Source organism: Danio rerio, chromosome 1 (assembly GCF_052040795.2).
Source record: "Danio rerio strain M-AB ecotype USA chromosome 1, GRCz13ab, whole genome shotgun sequence".
Taxonomy (NCBI): domain Eukaryota; kingdom Metazoa; phylum Chordata; class Actinopteri; order Cypriniformes; family Danionidae; genus Danio; species Danio rerio.
Genome location: NC_141021.1, coordinates 38,453,107 through 38,476,240, shown reverse-complemented (window position 1 = coordinate 38,476,240; position 23,134 = coordinate 38,453,107). Strand labels below are relative to the sequence as shown.

Sequence of the window (23,134 nt, the reverse complement as noted above, 5' to 3'; positions counted from 1 at the left end):
ACAATCACCAGCAACTAGAGCCGCGTCTTTATTAAGAGGAGACTAAAGCGAACCCAGATCTCAGCGTTTGCAGATGAGAACAGCTCTCAGGTAAACAATAATCCTCCTTGGACACGTAAGTTATTGTTGTCGCGCGTCGCATACACTTTAATCCACACGTGAGTCTGAGCTCTCACAGAGAGAAAATGAAATCGAAACTTAACTGCAGCAAACTATAAAAGCAACACTTCACGCTTGTTTTGCCAACACAACGTGGCGTCTCTGCCATCTACACTCTGACAGTAATGAATATTAATGAAGTTGCACAATAGAGCGCGCTGATTGGTTTGAACCAAGCCTTACTCATGCATTAATGCATCACACTGTAAGACGTAATAAGACTCACTCTGGCACAGACGCCCAGTCTGCACGCTGGAATACACGCTATTATGTCATGCCCGTGACGCAGCTTCAAAAATTCGTTTCAAACCGGAAGTACGAATTTGCTTGAAATAACGCAAAAACAACCAATTTACACTTTTTAGTGAAATATAGGTGTCCTAATAGTGTTTTTAGCAGTGTGGGACACATATATGACTGTCAACAGCTCAAAAAATGTGTTTTGGTGTTTCGTGACCCTTTAAGTAATCACTGGAGTTGTGTGTGTACCTTGTATTCCTTACATCGTGGGGACATTTTGCTCCCCATGTGGAAAACGGCTCATAAATCACAGAGAATAAAGAATTTTGAAAATGTTAGAATTCAGATTGCTTCCTGGGAGGGAATACAGTTTGTGTATAAGGCAATGTGCAAAAATCAATATGGGAAATGATTTATGATTAACTACACTACTGGGAAGCCCCTATTAAGATAACTGTTCAAGTGTGATTTTGTGTTTATGTGGTTTATGAGGACACAAAATTGTATAATGATGACACAGATATGATAAAGGTGTACACTATTAATTACACTACTAAGTACACCTTTAACACTTATAAATATTTTATAAAGTGTGATTATAAAAAATATATATCAATTTATTTTTAACATAAAAGGCTGATTGTATACACATCATTGTCACACAATAAACCACATATAAAAATGATTTTCGCATAATAGATCCCCTTTAAACTATAGCCATTCTCTCTAATAATTTTGTAATTAAAATGGTGTTTAAAAAATTAATAACTGCTTTTATTATAGCCAAAATAAAACAAATAAGACTTTCTCCAGGAGAAAAAATATTATCAGACATACTCTGAAAATTGCCTTGCTCTGTTAAACATAATTTGGAAAACATTTAAAAATAAAAAATAAAAGGGGGCTATAATTTATATATATATATATATATATATATATATATATATATATATATATATATATATAAGGGGTGCCAAATTTAATTGTTCTTTTGTACACCGCGATGCAGAAGCAAACAATTCAGTATCAGTTCAGTAATAGATCATAACTGGTTATTACATACTGACATCGTTTACCTCATCTGCACTGTCACGGTAGAATACTATGTCGAGAAAGGCGAGTGCAAGTAATTAAAAAATGCAGAAACTCTGCACAATTCACTACGTGTGTTTGCTGGATAACCTTTCACTGACACTGAAGTTACAGCAGAAGCCCCTGTTTTGCTGCTATAGAGCAAATGAAAGTAAACTCCATTTCTCTGTCACTGTGGACCTTTGACCTGCTGGGGGGATGTTTCCTCTCCTCTCGGCTGTTACAGTGACTTGTGGATTCAGACACAAGCGTGTCTGCAGGGCAAGGTTTTTATACAGCGTCTATCACGAATCAGCTGTGATCACCGTGTCCTTTTATCAGTGTCATTTATCGGTGAACAGCGTCAGCACGTCAGAGCCAATCAAAGGCGTTTTACAACTTGCTCGACAAAGCTCAAAAGGCAAGTGGGATAATATTTACGCTTGTTTATTTGCTTTAAATGATCATGTTGTTCCGTGCATTGAGTTTTGTTTGATGCAGAGTGTTTTCTTTGAGAAGGTAAAATTAAAGGGACAGTTCATATATCTGATGGCTTGTATTAAAGAACAAGATTGTATGAGAAATACATATAAAATGTATTTCAAAATTATACATTTTAATACAAGAATTCTTGTGCTGTGAAGTAAAGTATAAATTGTGTATGAAAGGCATCGTCAATGCACCATGATGCACCGGGATATCAAATTTAACCGAATTGATTGCATGATAATCGTAACCGAAGATAACCGTAAAACCAAAGTAGGTTCACACCCCTAATATACAAATAGATACAATGTTAATAACTGTGGAAACATCATCATTCTAAAAGATCCATTAAACTGCATTACGTTGTTATAAAGACATACATATATATATATATATATATATATATATATATATATATATATATATATATATATATATCGACAATATTTAATATAATAAATAATGTTAAATCTGTTAAAATGCTAAAAGATTTAAGTAACAGTTGGTTTAGAGGTGTAGTGAGATGGTTACTATCATGAGCAAGCTCAACAGGGCTCAACAATAAGGATTGCCCACCAGGGGCCAGTGTGCGAGACTCTCAGGATAGTATACAGTATCGTCTAGTGACCTTGTCACTAAAATTTTGTTTGTCTGCAACTATTTTTGAATTGTGTGCAAATACAGTCTTAGAATTGAGAAACAGTTTGTGCTGTTAAGCCTTTAAATGCGACCTTCTCTGTGATGTTGTAAACACCATATTGATTTTCGATTTCTCGTATCTGATTGAATGTTGAGAGCACATTGTTTTTTTCCATAACCTGGTAACAACCAGTACAGTGAAGACATGGAAACATGTCAGCAACATCAAATTATGATGCTAAAAGAACAACTGGCATCTACGTGGGTGCAACATGATGGAAAAAGTAAAGTGATGTCTTCACTGTCAGTTTGGCAAGTCAGCCACCTTTTGTTCAATAATTTAGAACTGCAATAAATTACCTGCATATTTTCCATACAGCTCTTTTTGTCTACATATCACTTTGAATTTAGCTTATCACACATTTATTAACATGTTTAAAATATTTAAATTCTAGATTCATAGACTTATTTTTAACACATTATTTAAAATGTGTCTAAGAAATATCTATTAACTTTGGTTAATAACTTAATTAATACCTTTTGATTAATAAAGTTTTTTGGTTGTGCCAGGGAAAATTTTGGCAGGGCAAGAAAAAGTCTGAATCCCTGGCCTGCAGAAAAAAATCCTTAGCATTGAACCATGCTCAATATAAAAAACAATCTACTGCGGAAAGTCCCCATAAAAAAAAAAAAAGCGTCTCTGTGGTTCAGGTTTTACCGACATTGTGGGGAACAGATGTACCTAAAAGGATATTAAAACCTGAAATCACCTGCACTGTGGGTACCAGTCGAAGATACCCACAAGGACAACAGTTTAATGAATTTACTAAATCACGTTTTAATTAAAATCTAAAACAGAAGCAAAAAGGGATCTGCACACCTAGTCAAACTGCATATTGATAAAACATGAGGATGATCCTCTGTGCACTTTTACCCTTTTCTTTGCACCATGAAGACGCTGTGGTTAGTCGCAATGCACATATTTAACTGTTACCCTTCACTTAAACTCATTTGATCTTGATTGGACTGTTTGATTGTTTTGCATAATAGATGGATTTAGTTTTTTTATTTTACTTCAAACTAGGACTGCACAATATATTGTTTCAGCATCGATATGCAATGCGATAATTTGCAATAGACACATCGCAGGATATACGCAATGTTGAGTTTGTATTATAGTTTATCATCTGCATGTGTTTTTGATGCCTGGAACTGTATAATCATTTTAAAAGCATTCAAGGCAAAAGAAACTGTACCACATGTGACTTTAACAGAGATTAATTTCATCAAATTATTTTATCATTCAGTCAATGTACTTAAATACTGCTAGACTTGGGATATGATACAACACTTTATTTTGATTCTTGATTGTATTTATAGATTGTTATGCATGAAAATACTCACAACGCACAGACCACAGTGAAAATGTGTTGGGGGAGCCCAAAATTTTAAGATTATTTATTAGATTTTATGGAGATGCAAATAGTAAACATCAATTCATCAAACATTGACTAAACACGTGCATGAAAGTACTCACAACACACCCAAATACAGAAAGGCACTGCAAATAGCACAGACCACAACATAAATGTCTCACTCCCACTGCAGAATCATCCTAATCGATCTACCATTATAAAATCGTTCCTAATAGAGATGTGGGCTTATCATACACAAGGAGCAATAAGACGTGTTTGGTGCAATTTGTTGCTAATTTTAGACCAGCGCAACCCTAATTTTCTTATTTTGTGCCATGTTGTTTAGATAGTACATCTATTTGCGCCACTTTCTGGACTTATGGGTGTTCTGGTCTAGAAAGGAGGTTTGTTGAGGCACTTGTTGGCACGTTGCTATTTTGAGGAACTAAAATAGGCTGTGCAATAGACCAGCTGAAAGCAGGTCTAAAGTCCAGCACATAGCGCATTAGTTGTGCACCTTAAACACCAACACATTGCTTATTACACACAGGATATACAGCAATACATAAATATTTTTACAAAAAAAATAAAAATTCAAGTAAAAAAAATATTACAAAAAAAAAAAAAACACTGTCTCCATGCCTTCTTTATGTCAGGGGGCTTTTTTTTTTGCTTATTTACAAATGACAATATGCATTTGTATAATGTTATTATTATTAGCAGTATTATTTATTTTATGCATATTTATATTTGTTTTTATAAAAACAAGTTTAGATTTGTCCAATTGTAGGGTTTTGGAGATAAGAAGAGCATAAGAATAGGACGTGTGTTTGGATATAACTCAGTTTTTTGACCACACTTATTATTATTGTTTATTTATTCATTTGCTGAAAATTAAAACTGAATTTAGAAATAAATCTTTGCGCTTAATAAACAAAATTAAATGTGTAGGCTAATGGATGTCTTCAGTGGAGTGCGTACAACACTGTTTTATTATCCACAAAGGTAAAGGAGTAAAGTAAAGAGTAAAAGTAAAGAGAAAGTAAAGAGGCTGAATGGAGGAGGCTCATTCTTTATCTTCGTTGCAGATGGTCTGTTTAACTCGCTAGTGAGAGTCAGTTTTTCCACTTACAAATTCCGCCATGTAAATAGCAAATGTGCCATTGCATGGCGCAACTGACTCTTAAAGGGAATGTGAGATGATACTGTGATTGGTTTAATGCATTTGATGCTCACAACACACCCATAACTCATTAAGAAAGTAAGTACAACCCTGTTAGACCATGCACAAACCATATTATTCCGTCCTCAAGATAGCGAAAATGGATTCGGACACGCTCTTAATTTATTAAGCCTGTTAAGTCATCTGGTGAAATTGTATCACAATATATAGCGCAAAATTTAAAAAGTATTGCAATGCTATTTATTTCTGATATCGTACAGCCCTTCTTCAAACCCAACTTTTATCTGATGTACACTACAATTTAAACAGAAATGAATACAGCATTTATAAGGTCATTTCATAATCATAAGTTCTTTCTGTTGTTTCACATGTTGATAGTTATTTTGCAAGATATTACTACTAATATCAGTTTAAAGGCTTAACTTGATGAACTAGGCAAGTTATGTTAATAACTGTGCATTCACATTGAAAGTGGCGAGAGCATCAAAATAGCCGGAAGTTATTAATTTTCAGGGAGCCAGCAGCTATAAGTGGCAAGGAGTGGTACAGTGCGTCTTTTCTGGTGTGAATGAATGTAAAAAATGTGCAACATTTTTTACGATAAAAAGCATGTGATTTTTTTTGTGGGAATGTAACTGATTTGCTGATATGTTGCAATGGCTTCTTTAAATACGAGATCAGTGTAGTGAATTTTGATGTTCTTGCCGCCAGAGCAGTAAAGGCAGACAGTGTTGACGTCAGGGTGGCCAAAGCGAACTTTGACGCTTTCGATACCTTCGGTGTGAATGCACAGTTAGGCAAGGCATCGGTCAACAGTGGTTTTGTTCTTTCGCCAAATACTTTTATTTCAGCCAAACTTACTGTATATCAGCCACACTTGGAAAATATTTGAAAAAATAAAAGAAAAAAAATCACAGGAGGGCTTATTATTTTGCTTTCAACTGTATACATATTGCCTTTCTTTCTTTCTTTCTTTCTTTCTTTCTTTCTTTTGGCATGGACTAAATTCATTTTTTCTTTAAAAACCAAATAAGCAAAAAAATCTTACGGGAAAGAAAATATTATTAGATGAGTTTAAACACAAGAGAAGTCATTGGAAATCCCCTACCATTGTAGAAAAACAAACATGTGTGAGTGCGTGCGTGTGTGTGTGTGACAGAAAGAACCAGTGGCCTGTGTTCTGTTCCTGGCACCGATAAGAAGGGGCTCCATGTCTTTATATTAATTATTCATTGAAGCCTGATTAGAAATGGCCCACTTTTACAGCATATTGAGTGAGAAAAGAAATGTGTTTTACACTCATCTGAATTGGGCAAAAAAAAAACTGAAGAAATAAATCACTACCAATCATTTTGTAATTACAGGCAGTCAGCATAAACACAGTGTTAGATAGCTTCATACAGTTTGATCAGTCAGAAGAATTCAGTCAATTTTCTCTGCAATAATGCCAGTAATGTAATTTATGTAATGTTTTTATAATTGTATATTTTCGTTTGTGATAGTATCGTTTGAAAAATGAAGTAATTACTAACTGAATTGAATGAGTGCTGTCACAATGCAATTTTTTCAGTACATTTTTTTTACTGGCAAAATAATTCACAAAAATTATATATTTGCAATCACTCTTTTAAGATTTTAGTTTTTGTCCAATTGCTTACAAAAACTACACTTAACTACATTTAAAGTATCTGTGAAATCAAAATGAATTTTTTTTAAGTGTTAGTATCAATATTTTTGTCTTCTATAAATTTATAGTCTAGTATGCTCAAAAAAAGAGACAAAATTAGCATTTTTAACATATAAACATTCAAACCTTTAGCTTTGTCTCTTCCGGCAAAAATAATCAATGACTTTTTCGATGTCACTTAATGCTTTATGTATCATCTGTAGGTCTGAAGATGTGATGTGTAAGTGTTAACAGTTCTTGCGCACACAGAACCAGCAGTAGGAAATGTGCAGAGCAAGAGAAGATTTTCCAATTGTTAATCAATTGCGAATGTTTGGCTCTCTTTGACAGATACAAAAAAAGTGTAAAAGGATGATAATAGTGTTAATAATAATAATAATAATAATAATAATAATTCGTTACATTTATATAGCGCTTTTCTGGGCACTCAAAGCGCTTTACACAATGGGGGGGGGATCTCCTCATCCACCACCAGTGTGCAGCATCCACCTGGATGACGCGACGGCAGCCATTTTGCGCCAGACCGCACACCACACACCAGCTGATTGGTGGAGAGGAGACAGAGTGATGATATGCCAATCATGATATGGGGAGGGTTAGGAGGCCATGATGGAAAGAGGCCAGTGGGCAGATTTGGCCAGGATGCCGGGGTTAAACCCCTACTCTTTTTCGAAGGACATCCTGGGATTTTTTAACGACCACAGAGAGTCGGGACCTCGGTTTAACGTCTCATCCGAAAGACGGCGCTCACTAAGCAGTATAGAGTCCCCGTCACTATACTGGGGCATTAGGACCCACACAGACCGCAGGTTGGGCGCCCCCTGCTGGCCTCACTAACACCACTTCCGGCAGCAACCTAGCTTTCCCAAGTGGTCTCCCATCCAGGTACTGACCGGGCGCAGCCCTGCTTAGCTTCAGTGGGCGACCATGTGAGAGTTGCAGAGAGCTAGCTGCCGGCTAGTTTTATTCATGTATCACCACAAAATATACTTGGGCGGGTATATATATACCTGGGCGGCCTGCTTAAAGTCTGTGTGTGGGAAGCACTGGTATGGATGTTCAAAAGTGATGGGTTGCAGCTGGAAGGGCATCTGCTGCGCAAAACATATGCTGGATAAGTTGCCAGTGCATTCCACTGTGGCGACCCCAGATTAAAAAAGGGACTAAGCTGAAAAGAAAATAGCTAAAGATTCAAAACAATCTTCTATCATGTTGTCATTATACTGTATTGGTTTTACATTGGCTGCACGGTGGCACAGTGGTTAGCACTAAATTGGCCGCAGTGTAGGAGTGTGTAGGGCTGGGCAATTAATCGAAAGTAATCGAAATCGACATTCAGAACCTATAATCAATCCAATTTTTTCCAGCTAAATTTTTTCAATTGCTTTCCCTAACATGTGTGGGGTCACAGTGCAAGCGTAAGGTAAAGCGCAGTCTTCGCATAACCACACACCTACATTTAACTACATGTCACAACAACATTTGTTATTCTTTTTTTATTTAAATAATGTAGCCTAGTTGTCTTCTTAATGATTAATGAAGGAATTCTAATGCTTTGTTTCATTGTTTATCTTTATTTACAAGTACCAGAGTATTTACAGCTAATGCATAGGCTATTTATGTCTGTTCGCATCTCGTTCCTTTGTGCCACCTGGCAGCATAGTTGCAAACTGCTGTCTTCAGCGATGGCAGTACATTGTGCGACGGTAATGGCCATATTAATCTCTCTCTATAAATTAAACACTTAGCGCAAGCTTTGTGATTGGTCGGTAAGGAAGCAGTGACGAAGGTGGGCGGCGAGGAGAGTCGGGTTTTAGGCAATGTTTTAATTGGGTAAGCTAAATTGTCCGTAGTGTATGAGTGTGTGTGAATGAGAGTGTATGGGTGTTTCTCAGTGATGGGTTGCAGCTTGAAAGGGCATCTGCTGTGTAAAAACATATGCTGGATAAGTTGGGGGTACATTCCGCTGTGGTGACCCTGGATTAATAAAGGGACTAAGCCGAAAAGAAAATGAATGAATAGTAGATGGTGTGTGTTTCCTTCAATTATTTTAAAATCAAGTAATGCTCAAAAATATCTCTTTTAAAATAAGTATATTTACTGTACAAAAAAGTGAACTTTGAGGGCAAAAACATAAAATAAATAAATAAAATAATCATTCATAAGTTGTAATCAAGTTAAAATGTTCAACTAACTGAGATTTGGATTTTAAGCCAAATCGCCCAGCCCTATGTGTGTGTGCGTGTGTATGTATGAGAGAGTGTATAGGTTTTTCCCTGCACGGTGCTGGCTTGGGCATCCACTGCGTAAAACATATGCCAGTGTAGTTTGTGGTAGGGAAGTAACGATTTACCGTGAGCCGGTTGAAAATAGATTAAAATATGTGGTGATTCAAACCAGTAGAAATGTTGAATGAATCGCGATACATGTTTTGAACAGAGAGGGCGCTGTGTTTACAGGCGCAAACTCACTTTAACTGCACATCAGCGGCGAGTAAGAGTAGGGGTGGCAGAGTAAATTGACAGCGCTGAGATGCGTCAAACACAAACTGTGAGGAAATACTAGGAAAAGACGTTTACTTACACTAACAGAACAGCGAATATGATGCAAATGAAGAGTGCTAACATTACACGGTGCATCAGTGTTTTCATAGCGAAAATGTGAAGATGTTTTTCAGACTGAAAGAAAAAATGGTGCTGTTACAGAACCAGGTGTTACCTTTCTACCCTCTCTTTTTCCATTTAGTTTAGTTTTCTTATTATGTCATATATTATAATCAGTATTTTACATTGTAAATAGGCAAAGACCTTTTGATATTTCTTTTAAAATATGTCAAATCCTGGCTCAGTCATCGTTTTAGTTTGTTTGTATTAAACAGCCTCCTTTAATTTGCATTGTTCACTTTTTACTTGTAATTCGTTTTAAATTTGTAATTCAGCTTGTATTATTCACTGTTTTATTTGGATTTTGTTTTAAAATTCCAATTTAATTATTGCAGGAAAGATATTAAGTAAAATAAAAGTGCAGCATTTGAGAAAAATATAAGGACTCTTGTTCATCTTCAGTTTGTCTAAATTGTATTTTTTTATTAAATCATGACTTTATCATGAATCGTATCGAATCGTGATTCAGGTGAATTGTTACATCCCTAGTTAGTGGTTCTTTCCACAATAGCAACCGCTGTTAAATCAGCAGCTATTCCGAAGGAAAATGAATGAACATTTGTAGATTTTTTTGTAGGAAAATAATGAGTTTAATCCATTTTGGACAAAGGGTGTAACATAAATTGCGGGAAAGTAAAGTTCTGGGAATTATTTCCATATGTACCCTACTGTTACATATCATTTAACTTCTCGCATTCGACATTGCTGTCAACAAAAAGCATGCACACCAGAACATTGTTCTCAAAAGCCTCACTTTTCTTTTTCTTGCCCCACAGCAGCGAACCAGAAGGAGGCCCTAAAGGGTCCATACTGTGTCAAGGAAGAGCCCCAGGCGGAGGAGCCCCTGAACTCTCAGAGGGGACCCAGCTACAGCTTCTGCCAAGAAGGACCTCCAGGAGCCACCAAACCAAGAGAGGAGGGGAGCCCGATGTTGGGCAAGAGCAGCCTTCTCAGCCAGGACATCAACGTCAAAGTGGCCTCTGAATTGCTTATGAAGCTCTCAGGTCAGCAGGTGTATTTTGGTGCAAGCACTCATATGCGTGTTTATTTTCAGGCGTGCTTTCTGAGTGCTTGAATGCTGTTGAGGAAACCCAAAGGCCAAAGGATTGAGTGAGTGGGTGCATGTGTGTGTGTGAGAAGTGTGTGCTGTGCATTCTCTTTGGTGCTCAGGTCATATTTAGAATAACCTTATTTCGACAGTACAACTAAGGTTACAGAATAATATAAGTATTGTATATTTAAATCAAAAATAGGTCTATACGTTATGTAAAATTGTGCAAAACAATGTCAGGTCATCATAAACTCTAGCACTTGCGTATATTAGCTTGTCTTTACATTTTGTTCTTTGTCTAGTCTTTCTTTCATTCTATCACTCCCTTTTACTTTTGCTCTTTTTCTCGCTCTGACCTGCTGCTGTCCATTCCACTCACTCATGTGTTCTGGGCAGGAGGAAGAGGGTCAATTCCTTTTCATGTTGTTCAGTCAATGTGCTTTTTATCCTGGGCAGTACTCTGCCAAAATAAACCCATTGATTGCTGTTTTGGGCCGCTGGTCCAATCTTTATTTGAACTCTACAATACAAGGGGATTGAAAAAGTTCAGGACTAAAAAGGTATTCTGTGTCACATTCGCTCTGTGCACACAGTTTTAAAAGGACTTTAAACAGACTCACTTTTGGAGGGTAATTCATATTAGTGGATAAAATGCTTTACTATTAATAGGAAATAAGAGAGCGGATGTCATACAGTGTGCGTCACTAATTAATGGGTTAAAAATGGATTAGTGTGTAATGATTCGTTCTTTAGTGATTCTAAACCGAGTCTTAAAGTCAGTTTTATCCCAAGACTTCCTCTCAAATAATTACATTTTGACAAAATGTGTAGTTTACTGTTTTTTTTATCCTTGTACTATAAATAAATTACAAAAACAAAAAATAAAAATCATTTAGATGAATAAATGACAGATTTGAAAGACTCATAATATATATTTTTTTATAATTATATATATCAAAGATATATATATATATATATATATATATATATATATATATATATATATATATATATATATATATATATATATATATATATATATATATATTACAGGACAGTAAATTTGATGCTGTTCTCTTTTCTGGCTGCCGTTATCAGTCTCACACAATGGTTTGTTTTTCTGAAAGTCTTGAAAACACCACTGTGAAGTTTTTCTTTTATTATTTCAGTAAATGGAATTGTAAAATAAATGTTGTACTCTCCCATTCACTACGCTCTTAAGTTAACCCAACTATGATGAGTTCGCTACTGAGGAACCCGGAAATGTGAAAAGGGTCCATGGTCATTTATGAATCACTGAGATTCTCTATATGAAATAGATCATTGGAAATTTAGACAAATGAAATTAGCCACATTAATGCATTTCCTTTTTTTTTTGGAGCAACACTACAGTTCTTTATATATCAGGTTTTCCGAATTAATAATTAGGAGATCAGAAGGTGAGATTTTAAACGTGCTCGCAGGGTATTAAAAAAGCTTGAGGTAAAGAGAGACAAACAGAAAAGGAGTGAGAAAAGCTCTTGCCAGGAGAGAGAGAGTGAGAGAGAGAGCGAGCGAGATCAAGAGTAGTCCAGAGTATGATAGGGAGTGATTCACTCTAAAGCAGTGTATTTGACGGGCACCACACACCAGCTGCTGCTGCTGCCTCCCCATGATGCCTTACACTTCAGCGTGACTCAGCCGCGCCAAGAGAGAGCTGCTTTTAACACGTGTGCTTCCTGACTGCACAGCCCCAGGTCATGTTTCCCAAGAGAGCGAGGAAAAGTATGCATGTGAACTAGAGGACCGAGTGTTTCCGTATACGAGTACTGAAAGCAGTAAGACATGAGAAAATGGGAGATCGCTTTTTTTGCATTATGTATGTGCGTAAAGCTCAATGAGAGGTCTCCGTGACTTTCCACATCAGAACTCTCCATGTGCTACTATGAGCGAGAGCCTCTATTCCCGCTCACCCCACCTCCAGGATGTGTTTCCTCAGTCTTTCTCTCTCTCCGTCTCCTGAGGCTAGGAACAGGGACCAATTAGCCTGTTTGTTGTCAGACTGAAGCCGTTTTACACGACATGGCCTCACAGATCCGACTCAGCGCAGCCACAGCGGCGTGCAGACATGCAACCAAGTGGATCTAAAGAGCCGCGCTCTGCTGCTGCAGGCTGGGGATCAATGCCATGGAAACAATGACATCGTCTGTGGTCTTGTGTGTGTGTGATGCAGTGGTGCAGTCTTGAGAGGTCATTGGGGGAAGGTCGTCTGCGTCTGACTCATAAGCACACTGCCCTGCTGACCGAAGATGTCTCGGCAACCCCACGCAATTGCTATCTAGATTGGCTTTACGTGAAATGAAACAGGGATTGTGTACTGTAGCGGTTGTTTATTTATTTTTTGCTTGGTACTATTGTATGAATGTCAGCACACCACACACGCAACTTATTGCAATCGTTATGTGTTTAAACTTGGCATTGTTGCTATTGGGTTGTTTTGAGAAACAACAGGCGGCATTTGAGACTATCATCACAGCGATAAGACGGGACACTTTACATTTAGCTTTTCAGTTAGGATATTAAAAGAAAAGGTTCTGAACTATGGGTCACTTTTACGGAATGACTAAAATAAGCGTTTACTAAAATAATACATTTACCATCAAGAAAATTTTGTATAATTGAATATGGGATTCTTGTAGTTTGTTTGGTAGAGCATTGCTTCATTTTGTCTCACCAATAATTAGGCCCAATTACAATTCTATTTTTGTACCCCTTCCCCTTCCCCTTGGCTCTTGAAACAGAGTGTGAAGGGGAAAGGCTTCAAAATGTATTCCTTAAGAAATGGGACAGCACTACAACACCTGCACACGTCATCATATGTCATCGCGATCTCTCGATTTATATGAGATCGCCAATCTTGACTACTGTAGTTATTCCAGGTTGCGTTATTTTTTATTTTTTGTATTTATCTTTAGGACATCACTGAAGGCAACAATAGCATGTTATCATAATGATATAATGTGGTAACAAGCTTGTAACTACTGTGCATTTACAACGTGGCCATCTATGTAAGCACACGAAAATAATATTAACATTATAGCAGACACTGTAAAGAGCTCATTTCATTTTCAAGTCATTTTTAGACTTTTGTGTGAAGTGAGTGTCATTGAGTGTCAGATGTGAAAGTGTGTTGTGGTAATGCTGTTCAGGGTTTATTATTAGGGATTATAGATAACGTCAGCAAAATTTTGTGGTTTTTATTTTAGCATTTTTATTTTATTGTAAAAATTTGTAATAATGACAAAAAATACTAATTCGTGCTTCTCCTGACATGCTGCCGTTGTAGCTGGTGTATTTTGGGAACTTCGTACCCCTTAGCTTCGAGTGTGCTCCTGAAAAATCTCTGTTTTAAGGCCTATCTAGCCCTTCCCCTTAGCCGTACGCCTTCAAGCTGAAGAGAATTGGGACACCCCAACCCCTTCATGTGAACGCGTAAAACGAGGGCTAGGAGTCAGAGGAAAGGTAGGAGGGTAGAATTGGGATTGGGCGTTAGCTTAATCCCAGGGAACAGGTGTATATATAAATATTTTTTTATTAGAATTATTTATTAGAATTATTTAGGATTTTCAAAGGTTTAGTGGTTGTTGTTTATTTGAAGCCACAATTTTAAGTAATTTGTGTGCAGAGTTGTAACACGTTTCACAGTAAAGCCTTGTGTTCTAATTACATTTTTGGGGAACGCAGTAATGTAATAAATTATATTTAATTTTGTGTAATTTATTTACAGTTACTAAAGATAATGTAATTGTGATACTTGAGTTACAAATATAGTTTATAGAGGAAACAATGCACGCTTTCCGCTGCAGCGCCAGTTAACAAGCATTAGCTAAAATAGCTGACTAGAGTGCTTGCTTATTCAAGTGGAAATACAGACATTACTTTCATTTCATTAAGCGTAAAAACAAAAAACAAAAAAATGCTGTGAAATTCAGTCTATGTCCAATCTTTATAGAACTTTCGACTGCTTTAACTGGACTAGCAACTTGTTCAAGCAATTGAACAGAAAGCATTCTACGAGTCATGCGACAAGAACTGACTGGTCAGCTTCATATTTTGTATGGAATATACACATTTTAGCAGACTAATTAGTCAGGCGACGCAGGGGCGCAGTAGTTAGTGCTGTTGCCTCATAACAAGAAGTTCGCTGGTTCGAGCCTCGGCTGGGGCAGTTGCGTTTCTATGTGGAGTTTGCATGTTCTCCCTGCATTCGCGTACATTTCCTCCGGGTGTTCCGGTTACCCCACAACTCCAAAGACATGCGGAACAAGTGAATTGGGTAGGCTAAACTGTCCGTAGTGTATGTGTGTGAATGGATGTTTCCCAGTGATGGGTTGCAGATGGAAGGGCATCTGCTGCGTAAAAAATGTGCTGGATAAGTTGGTGGTTCATTCCGCTGTCGCAACCCCAAATTAATAAAGGGACTAAGCCAAAAAGAAAATGAATGAATTACTTTAAGCAAACACAGAACACCCAAATACTGCAGAACAATTGATATAGGACTGGTCTTCTAGATTGTTTTCTGATTCGTCAAGCCCCACTTATCTGACCATTACCAAAACCAATAAACGGCAAAATAGGTGCATTCCCTGTGAGCTTGAAAGTTTAAGTATTGTTTGTTTTATGCTGTATTGCGTGGACATGGATTGTTTTTCTGAAGGGTAGTAAAAATGGCAACATGGGTGATGAACATATTCATTTTAAAATGTTGTTATAAAACAAAAACACCAAGGGCTGTGGCCAACCTTTTATAGGAGATCTTATAAATGCTCAAATTAAATTGAAATGCATATTAAGCAGTAAATGATATTGATATTAACAACAGTTTTATATAAAGTTTTATATAAGTGTGAACATTTATCAAATTAAAATATTTTAAATGTCCATAAGAACTACCAACATACACTCTAAAAGAAACTGCTAGAGGTAACAATATGATTTTAAGATGATTAATTAATTACCAATTGATGTTCAATATAAATGTACCCTTTATCAGCCAAAATGGCATGGTTATTACAGGTACTAAACTGTTCGTGGTTTATGTTTGTACAGGTGGTGATTTGGGGATTTAAATGCCTTCTGTGGTGTTAGTTCATGATATGTTCATGACACAATGTTTCTCCTATTTTCATAAGACATTTATCTCAGCACTCTTTAATACACACCTTCTCTGAACTAGTGTTGCGTTAAGCCCAAAGTTTATTTTGGTTTGTATTTCGAAAGTCCACCAAACACATACTCCCTTTGATAACGTGTGAAAACAGGCACTCGGCACATTTTTCTTTTTTTGTCCAGTGTACTCCAGTACTGTTTTTGCTGTTGGTTTTCCTCTTCATCCTTTTATTTTTCATCTGTGAAACGTTGCATGACCTGCATGCACTTTTGTGTTCCCTTGGCTGAACGAAGATGATTGGCTGGCTGAATTTGTCCCAAAGACTGCCAGTTGAATTGCTGTGAACTAGATGAAGTTGACTTAAAATAGTTTTTATATCAAATAACATTTGAACATTCAATAATTGTTACTCTTACTTTCATGTATTTGCATTGTCTGCAGGGTCAATAATAAAAAAGTATTAAATTTTTTTTTTTTAAATGCTTTGTTGTGGTGCCCTGCTCATAGTGGCCGTAAGTTAAATGTAAACGCTCATCTTTTTATGTTTTTCATCATTAACGGTGCCGTATGTACGTTTTTGACTCCTATTAAACATAAAAGTACCATAATATGCAGTTACGTGCCAGAATGTCTGTCTTTGTTTTGGCCATTTAGCCCGCTCAGTGCCAGCTTAGCCAATTATATTTCAACACTGATATTTCAATTCGATTTCAACCAGGGTTGCCTTTGTGGAAAACAGCATATTTCATTTATTCGGCTCTCAAAGTATATTTCCGCAATGGAAATGCAACCTCTGGTGGACAGTAGCAGACTCCGAAATGAGACGCAGATTCAGAGTTCCACATAAGGTGGTTATTAATTAGCAAATAATATAAATATTATGAATGTAAACATTAGGTGAGCAGCTTACATTGTGTACATTTGGCCTGTTTGCACCAGACCCAACACGACAGAAATTTAAGTACAGCCATTCACAAGAACACATTGGTACATTTACTGCACTCCAACAAAATTATAAGGTTTGTAATTTAATTAACACATATTGAACCTCTTTAACATTATTAAATGCACAAGCTGAATCACTGATTTGTTTTGGCACAGTTCTAAGGTTCAATTTCAAATGTTTTATTTTCAAGATCTGAGGTGAACTATCTGCTGCTGCTTTTAGTAGTATGGCAATAAATGTCATGTAAAATGGTATTTAATCGTGCATCATTTAACACAAAACAAAGCACATGAGGTGTACCTGAGGTGATCATTCTCCGTTTTCTGTTGTTCAGCTGCAAGAAATAGAAGCTGTTTCTAAAATATAAATTTCAAGTGTTGGTTAGAACAAAAACACCTTTTAATATGGAGAATATTCCGTCTATCGCGTGCCATTCCTTTTATTTAGAACACAATTAAAATCATTCTCAAATCATTAAATCCTTAAAGCATTAAATCCTGTTGGTGTAGTCAATCTGGCAACCTGCGCTTGCGTGTTTTTTTAACCAGGAGTGCAATACCTAGTTCAACCACCGGTTGTCAAACGTACATGCAGCACCATTAAAGATAAATTACTAAATCATTTTTGATGGACAATGTTTTGCTGTAGCTAACCACTCTGCATTCTGTCAGGGCGTAATGCCTGCTGACTAGCCTAGTTTAGCTTAGTTGATACCCAACCTAAATTCTCAATTAAATGCTTTTATACATATACATTTAAATTTGTTAAAGCATTCAAAATGGCTGGTCAGTGGAATCCTATGTATACTCAACCCAGCAGGCAGACCAAATCAAAGGCACTTTAAGGCAAGCCTTCAAGGTCAGCAAAAAATAAAAAGATTTGTATTGCAGTTGTCTGCAGGGTATGTAACCGGTGTTTTTTTTTTTTTTTTTTTTTTGCTTGCTGTTGTCGTTAAATAGATGTCAAGGATAATTACACCGAAATCAGTTGCTTTTTGGGCAAAAGGTATCATTTTATGAATTAACAACCTATTGGTCAGTTGTCAAAATCTCTGCCATTAAACCTTCATTTTGGATTCATTCTTTTTGGAGGGAAAATTCTTTTGAGGAGATTTTTGGAGGGAACAAATGTTTTATCAGCTTAAACAGACAATTTTTGACATTGAGATTATGGTAAATGCAGAATCCACAAAACAGTGATTGACTGTCACACTTGACTGTCAGATATCTGTTGAAAGCAAAGCTTTAATGTGCTTGGTTAAGAGGCACACATGATTCAAGATGACCCTAAAAAATAGTAGAGCAGCAGAGGCTGGTGTCTTCCATTATTAACACCTTGAACTACAAGTTCAAGGCACATATGCCCAAATTGCTCCAGGGGCGATGTCCATGTGACAAGTTCACGGAAACATTGTGTGAAAGTTCAGGAAATATAATGAGCCTGACCTTTGGCCCTAGTTTGCTTGTAGCAATTAACAAAATCGAGAAAAAAAGCTCATATCAATTTGGTTGCAAGCACTGACGAGGCATCATTAAGAATTTTACTTGGTTTCATGGTGTGGATAGCTGCTTTCTTGTATTGAGGTGTTGCATCACACGATTTAAAGTAGGTCAGCTCCCCCACCCATCCACCCCCCATCAAACCAGTTAACAATGTGTCGACTTCCCCCACATCTGTTTGATGGTAGCTGTTTGCATCCTGGGGCTAATTACCACTGCCGTGTTAGTCCCTGCGCACTGATGGTTCCTGGGTTTCAACAGATGGACCCTGATGCGGCGATGCACCGGGGGGCACACAGAACCTAAGAGAGGACTGCCATCCTCTCATTCTCCACGGCACAACCTGTGTTTGTCCCTACGGATAGGGATACATCCAATTGCAGCTTTTTCTCTGGGGGATTGTTTCTTGACCTGGTCATCTCTTCCTCTTCTCTGCCAGGATGTTGGCCTTTGTTATTATACCCAAAGCCAATTAGAGGCATCATCTCGGCAGTAAGACAACATGAGCCATGCCAGCCAAAGACACAGCAGTACACTGCTGAGTGGTTATGAACTCACAGATCCCACCTCAAAATCATTCCCCAATGAGCAGGAATTAGTTTGTAATTTACAACTGATTTAAACAATGTCTTGGACAGTAGATGACCTTCTGAGTGGTAAAAAAAAAAACAGCATCCTAATGGGTATTTTGAAAATGGATGTGTAAAAAAAGCCTAATTGACTATCATTCACTAGGATTTTATTTGAAATAAAACAAACCTTCTTCAACTTACTGATTTTCTTCAACTTAAGGATTTTAAGAACTGTGATGTTTGCTTAACTCTGTACTGTATGAGTAATATTATAGTAGTGTAATAGTAGTAGTACTATTGTGACTTTTATCAATGAAACCTGGATAAACTAGATTCACCATGTTATTACTGTGTCTATGAAACTCCTAGCTAATAGTCGGGCTGTCGATGAGTCAAGAATTAGCTTTAAGACCAGGGATCACCAAACTTGTTCCTGGAGGTCGGTGTCCTGCAGATTTTAGCTCCAACCCTAATCAAACACACCTGAAAAAGCTAATCAAGGTCTTACTAGGTATAGTTGAAACACCCAGGCAGGTGTGTCGAGGCAAGTTGGAGCTAAACCCTGCAGGGCACCGGACCTCCAGAAACGAGATTGGTGACCCCTGACCTAGACTGTTGATGATTCTAAAACTATCAAGGTGGTCATTTTTTCTGTGGAATAATTCTTTGCAAATAGAACCCGTATAGCTTAAGTACACAGAACACATACAGCACACAGAAGTATAAATGCATGACTATGCGCAAGGCGATCACTCAATGCAGAAGTATAAACCAGGCGTAAGACATACAGTATGCCGAAAAAAGTTGGCGGTTCATTCCACTGTGACGGCCCCTGATAAATAAGAGACTAAGCCAAGAGAAAATGGAGTTAATTATTATCCTATGTATTGTTTTTATTTTAAAAAGTATATAGTAGTGGTATATTGATGTGTTTTGAATTTGAACCTGTAATTAGCTACATGAGTTGCTATTATAGCTATTTTTATCATTACATATCCTAACATAGGTCTGTTTAACCATGGCTTTTGATTCCAGCGGATGCTGGATATCCTATTAAAAAAATATTAACATTTTCAAAAATGACAAAGATTTTTTTTGTTGACATTTAGACTTTTAAAAGCAATATTTTCACCGCAATGAACAACTACACTACATTATACTCTCGTAAAGCACACATCTTACACAGTTAAATATTACAGAAAACATCAGAAAATGTAATAACATGCATTCAAAGCTTCATTTTAAAACCTCAACAGAAGCTTCAAATGTGAATTTGTTATCTTACAAAAATCAAACTAGTGTTAGTCTAAAAATTCTTGTATGAATGGTCAGAATTATAGTGGTTAAAACATTAGAGGCCATTATAGTGGTTATAGAATTCCGGTAAATCTAGATTCAAAGGTGTGCTCCACACATTGGCTCTACTTGAGCTTACATTTAGTAACAGTTTTGTCTATTTTTTAATACCCATTGATATAAGGAGTTATTTACCAGTGTACAGGACACAGCCATAGCAAGGTGATGCCACAGTAAAATTTTAAAGGCACTAGTTTTTTTTACATTGACTTGGTGTGTCACAGCAGGCATATTTAGACACAGGGTTGTATGATTCAACTCATCAGCTTGTTAGTGAGGACTTTAAGACCTGAAATAGTTGTGTCAGATGAGTGAGACATCCTAAATGTGTAGGATTGGCAGTTCTCCAGGAGTAGGTTCGGGATTTTAAAGCTCATTAATAAAATGGAAAGTGAAATGTATAAATATTTATATATCTGTGAAACTAATGTATACTCCACAATTTTACATTCTTTTGCGTGGCGCAAACAGATAGTGTTGTGATGGTGTGACCACAATGATACTGTGTTCTTGTGCAATATCTTAAATCTAAACTGCCGAATGCTGAGGTGACTGATAAAAAAAAAAAAAAGCGAGATATTATTGTTTGTCCTTAAAGTCTATAAGCTGAGTTTCACTGGAAAAACTCTAGATTCAGCACTGTTTGACCATGATATCTATAATACCAGATAGAGCAGCTTCTAAAGATACATAAAAAGTTGTAAGATTTCATTGCTTTATATTAATTATTGGTATATATGAATTAGATTACAAAACATAATAATGTATAAAAAACTCACTGCAAATAGCAAGTCAGTGCATTTGTCAAAAATGTTTAATTATTTATATCAAAATATATATTGTGAATAGTTGAAACTTGGATGGTGATGCTTGTATAGTTAGGGGTTGTATATAATTGTCAAAATGAATGTGGAAAATGAGCAATGGCACGCATTAGCCAAAGACATTCATTTGCACGCATACAGTTCAGTAATTATTAGTAAAAGGCACAGGTTAAATACAAAAACATGCAACAACCCTCCATCAGAGTAACTGACAGATTTTCTTCATTTTTAACCATTTAACTGCCCCAAGAAACAAAATGTTTGGATTGCACTTCTTAAGTCCTAATGTCGCCAGTTGACACACGCAATGCATTTTTCAACACATCCCATAATTTTTTAAATATCAAATGGTTGATATGTCGGTTTTGGGTAAAAGTATTGGAAATAATACATATACTATGAAAAATATGGAGTGTACGATCAGTTTATTTAAAAATATAATCAAATTAAAACCTTTTTAAATACTAAATCATTTTATTTTTTGAAGCATGCCATAAAATATTTCAGATTCTCATTTAACTTGTTTTCTTGTTTGTGTTTTTACAATACTTCCAAAATCAATCATATTAACAAGATTTTATTTGTTTGCCTTTTTTATAAACCAACTATGCTGTGTAGTGTTCATTATTCATTCTTTAAATTGACTTTAACTTTCAGTTTATAAAACAAAATATGGTCAGCCATTTGGTAGAGCAGGCAGTTAAAGAGCTAAAAAATTGGCTAGATTTAGTCCCTTTTAAAAATGTAATATTTCTGGAATATGCATAATAATAGGAACAAGCACAGGGTTGGTTTTATTACAGAAGTTTTTTTTTGAGACTATAGAGATTGAATCATTTATTGGTTCAAGATGTTAAAGTTGGTTTTAGTGTACAAATTCCATTAAATAACTAATATATACTGCTAACATACTAAAACAGCATTAACAGATTAGCGAGAAGCTAACTAAAGCTAAATATGCAAATTTAAAGATTAGCATATTATCTTAACTCAACTGGTACATTTAGCTCATGAAGATATAAAATATAAATGTTGAAATTTTACCCACTTGATGTCAATAAAGACAGATCAAGTTGGCTAATAACTATACCATGTAAGCATAACGCGTTATAAACATTCATGCAACCCAGGCTTATTCTTATTACGTACCCTTATGTACCCCTATATACATTTTTGAAGAGAGCAAATTACATCCCAAAATTACATTTTTTTGCAGTTTTTGTTTTCGCAAGTCCACCAGAGGCTGCTGTGTAAGATTTTTCAGATCTCAAATTTCTCTTGTGAGTGCCATTTGCGCCTGCTGTTCTCGCGTAAATCTACCAAAGGTTGCTGTTGACTGACTGATTTACTGACTGACCAACCAACCGATACCCCCACCCTCCCCCTTCCCTAAACCCATCCAATAGTGTTTTCAAAAGCACTAATTGACACACCCACCCCCTTCCCTAAAACCCAACCACAGTGTTTTAAAAAGCAATCTAAGACCCCTGATTTTTACCACATTTTGAGATTTTACCACGTTCTCACCTTGTTATTTACTTGTTTATTTTATTTTTAGCTTTGTTTTTCTTACCTGCTTTCTGCAACGGTTCTTCACCAGACTCGAACCCCATTTTTGCAGTCAACTCCGCTCTGTGTCTCAAGTTCACCGACATATGTGTCGTCCAAAAGCTGTCCAATCAGTGGTCAGCTGGTAAGCACAAAAAGGAATGGCGTCATACCGCCCCATAGCGTACATTTTAAAGATGAAATGCAGCCATACGTAACTCTGGCTACATAATTCATAATCTCCAGAAATGTACATATAGGGCTACGTTTTCAGAGTGAGGCTATGTTGCATTTCTGAGTAAACGTTAGCTTTTTTGCATTCTCTAGATTTTCCTTAATGTGCACAATATCCTATGCAGATTTAGGCATAGTAACAAAAATTGGCTTATAGTAACAAAAATGATTTGCTCACATGTGATAATAAACACTGACGAATTTTTACATTATTAAATTTAACAAAAAATCTATTAATTAAATATTAATTAAAGTGACGATTAATCATGGCAATATATGCAAATACGTCTCTACTTTAAACGAAAAATATCCAAAAATGGAAAATCCCTAGATAATCGACTGTTTGGTTAATCGACGACTAACTTCCTTGCACATTCTGAGCTTAAAAGATTATCCCCATACATGTTTTACA

The 23,134-nt window shown here is 36.4% G+C and overlaps 1 protein-coding gene and 1 long non-coding RNA gene across 13 annotated transcripts in view; one reads left to right on the top strand and one right to left on the bottom strand.

Annotated features, from left to right (window-relative positions):
• The window catches only part of znf827 (zinc finger protein 827), a 789,732-nt gene that overhangs the window by 68,699 nt on the left and 697,899 nt on the right, over nucleotides 1-23,134 (top strand). For all 12 annotated transcript variants that reach the window (XR_015476686.1, XM_087237333.1, XM_087237339.1 and 9 more), the window contains exon 5: nucleotides 10,320-10,547. Coding sequence is in view for 11 of the 12 variants with exons in the window: in XM_087237333.1 (XP_087093459.1) it covers nucleotides 10,320-10,547 (228 nt within the window). In the remaining variant the exon portion in view is untranslated. The remainder of the gene's footprint in view (nucleotides 1-10,319; nucleotides 10,548-23,134) is intronic.
• Nucleotides 1-23,134, bottom strand: part of LOC141386123 (uncharacterized) — a 92,560-nt gene that overhangs the window by 2,466 nt on the left and 66,960 nt on the right. The window contains exon 3 of the long non-coding RNA XR_015476712.1: nucleotides 22,514-22,630. This is a non-coding gene — a long non-coding RNA (uncharacterized LOC141386123). The remainder of the gene's footprint in view (nucleotides 1-22,513; nucleotides 22,631-23,134) is intronic.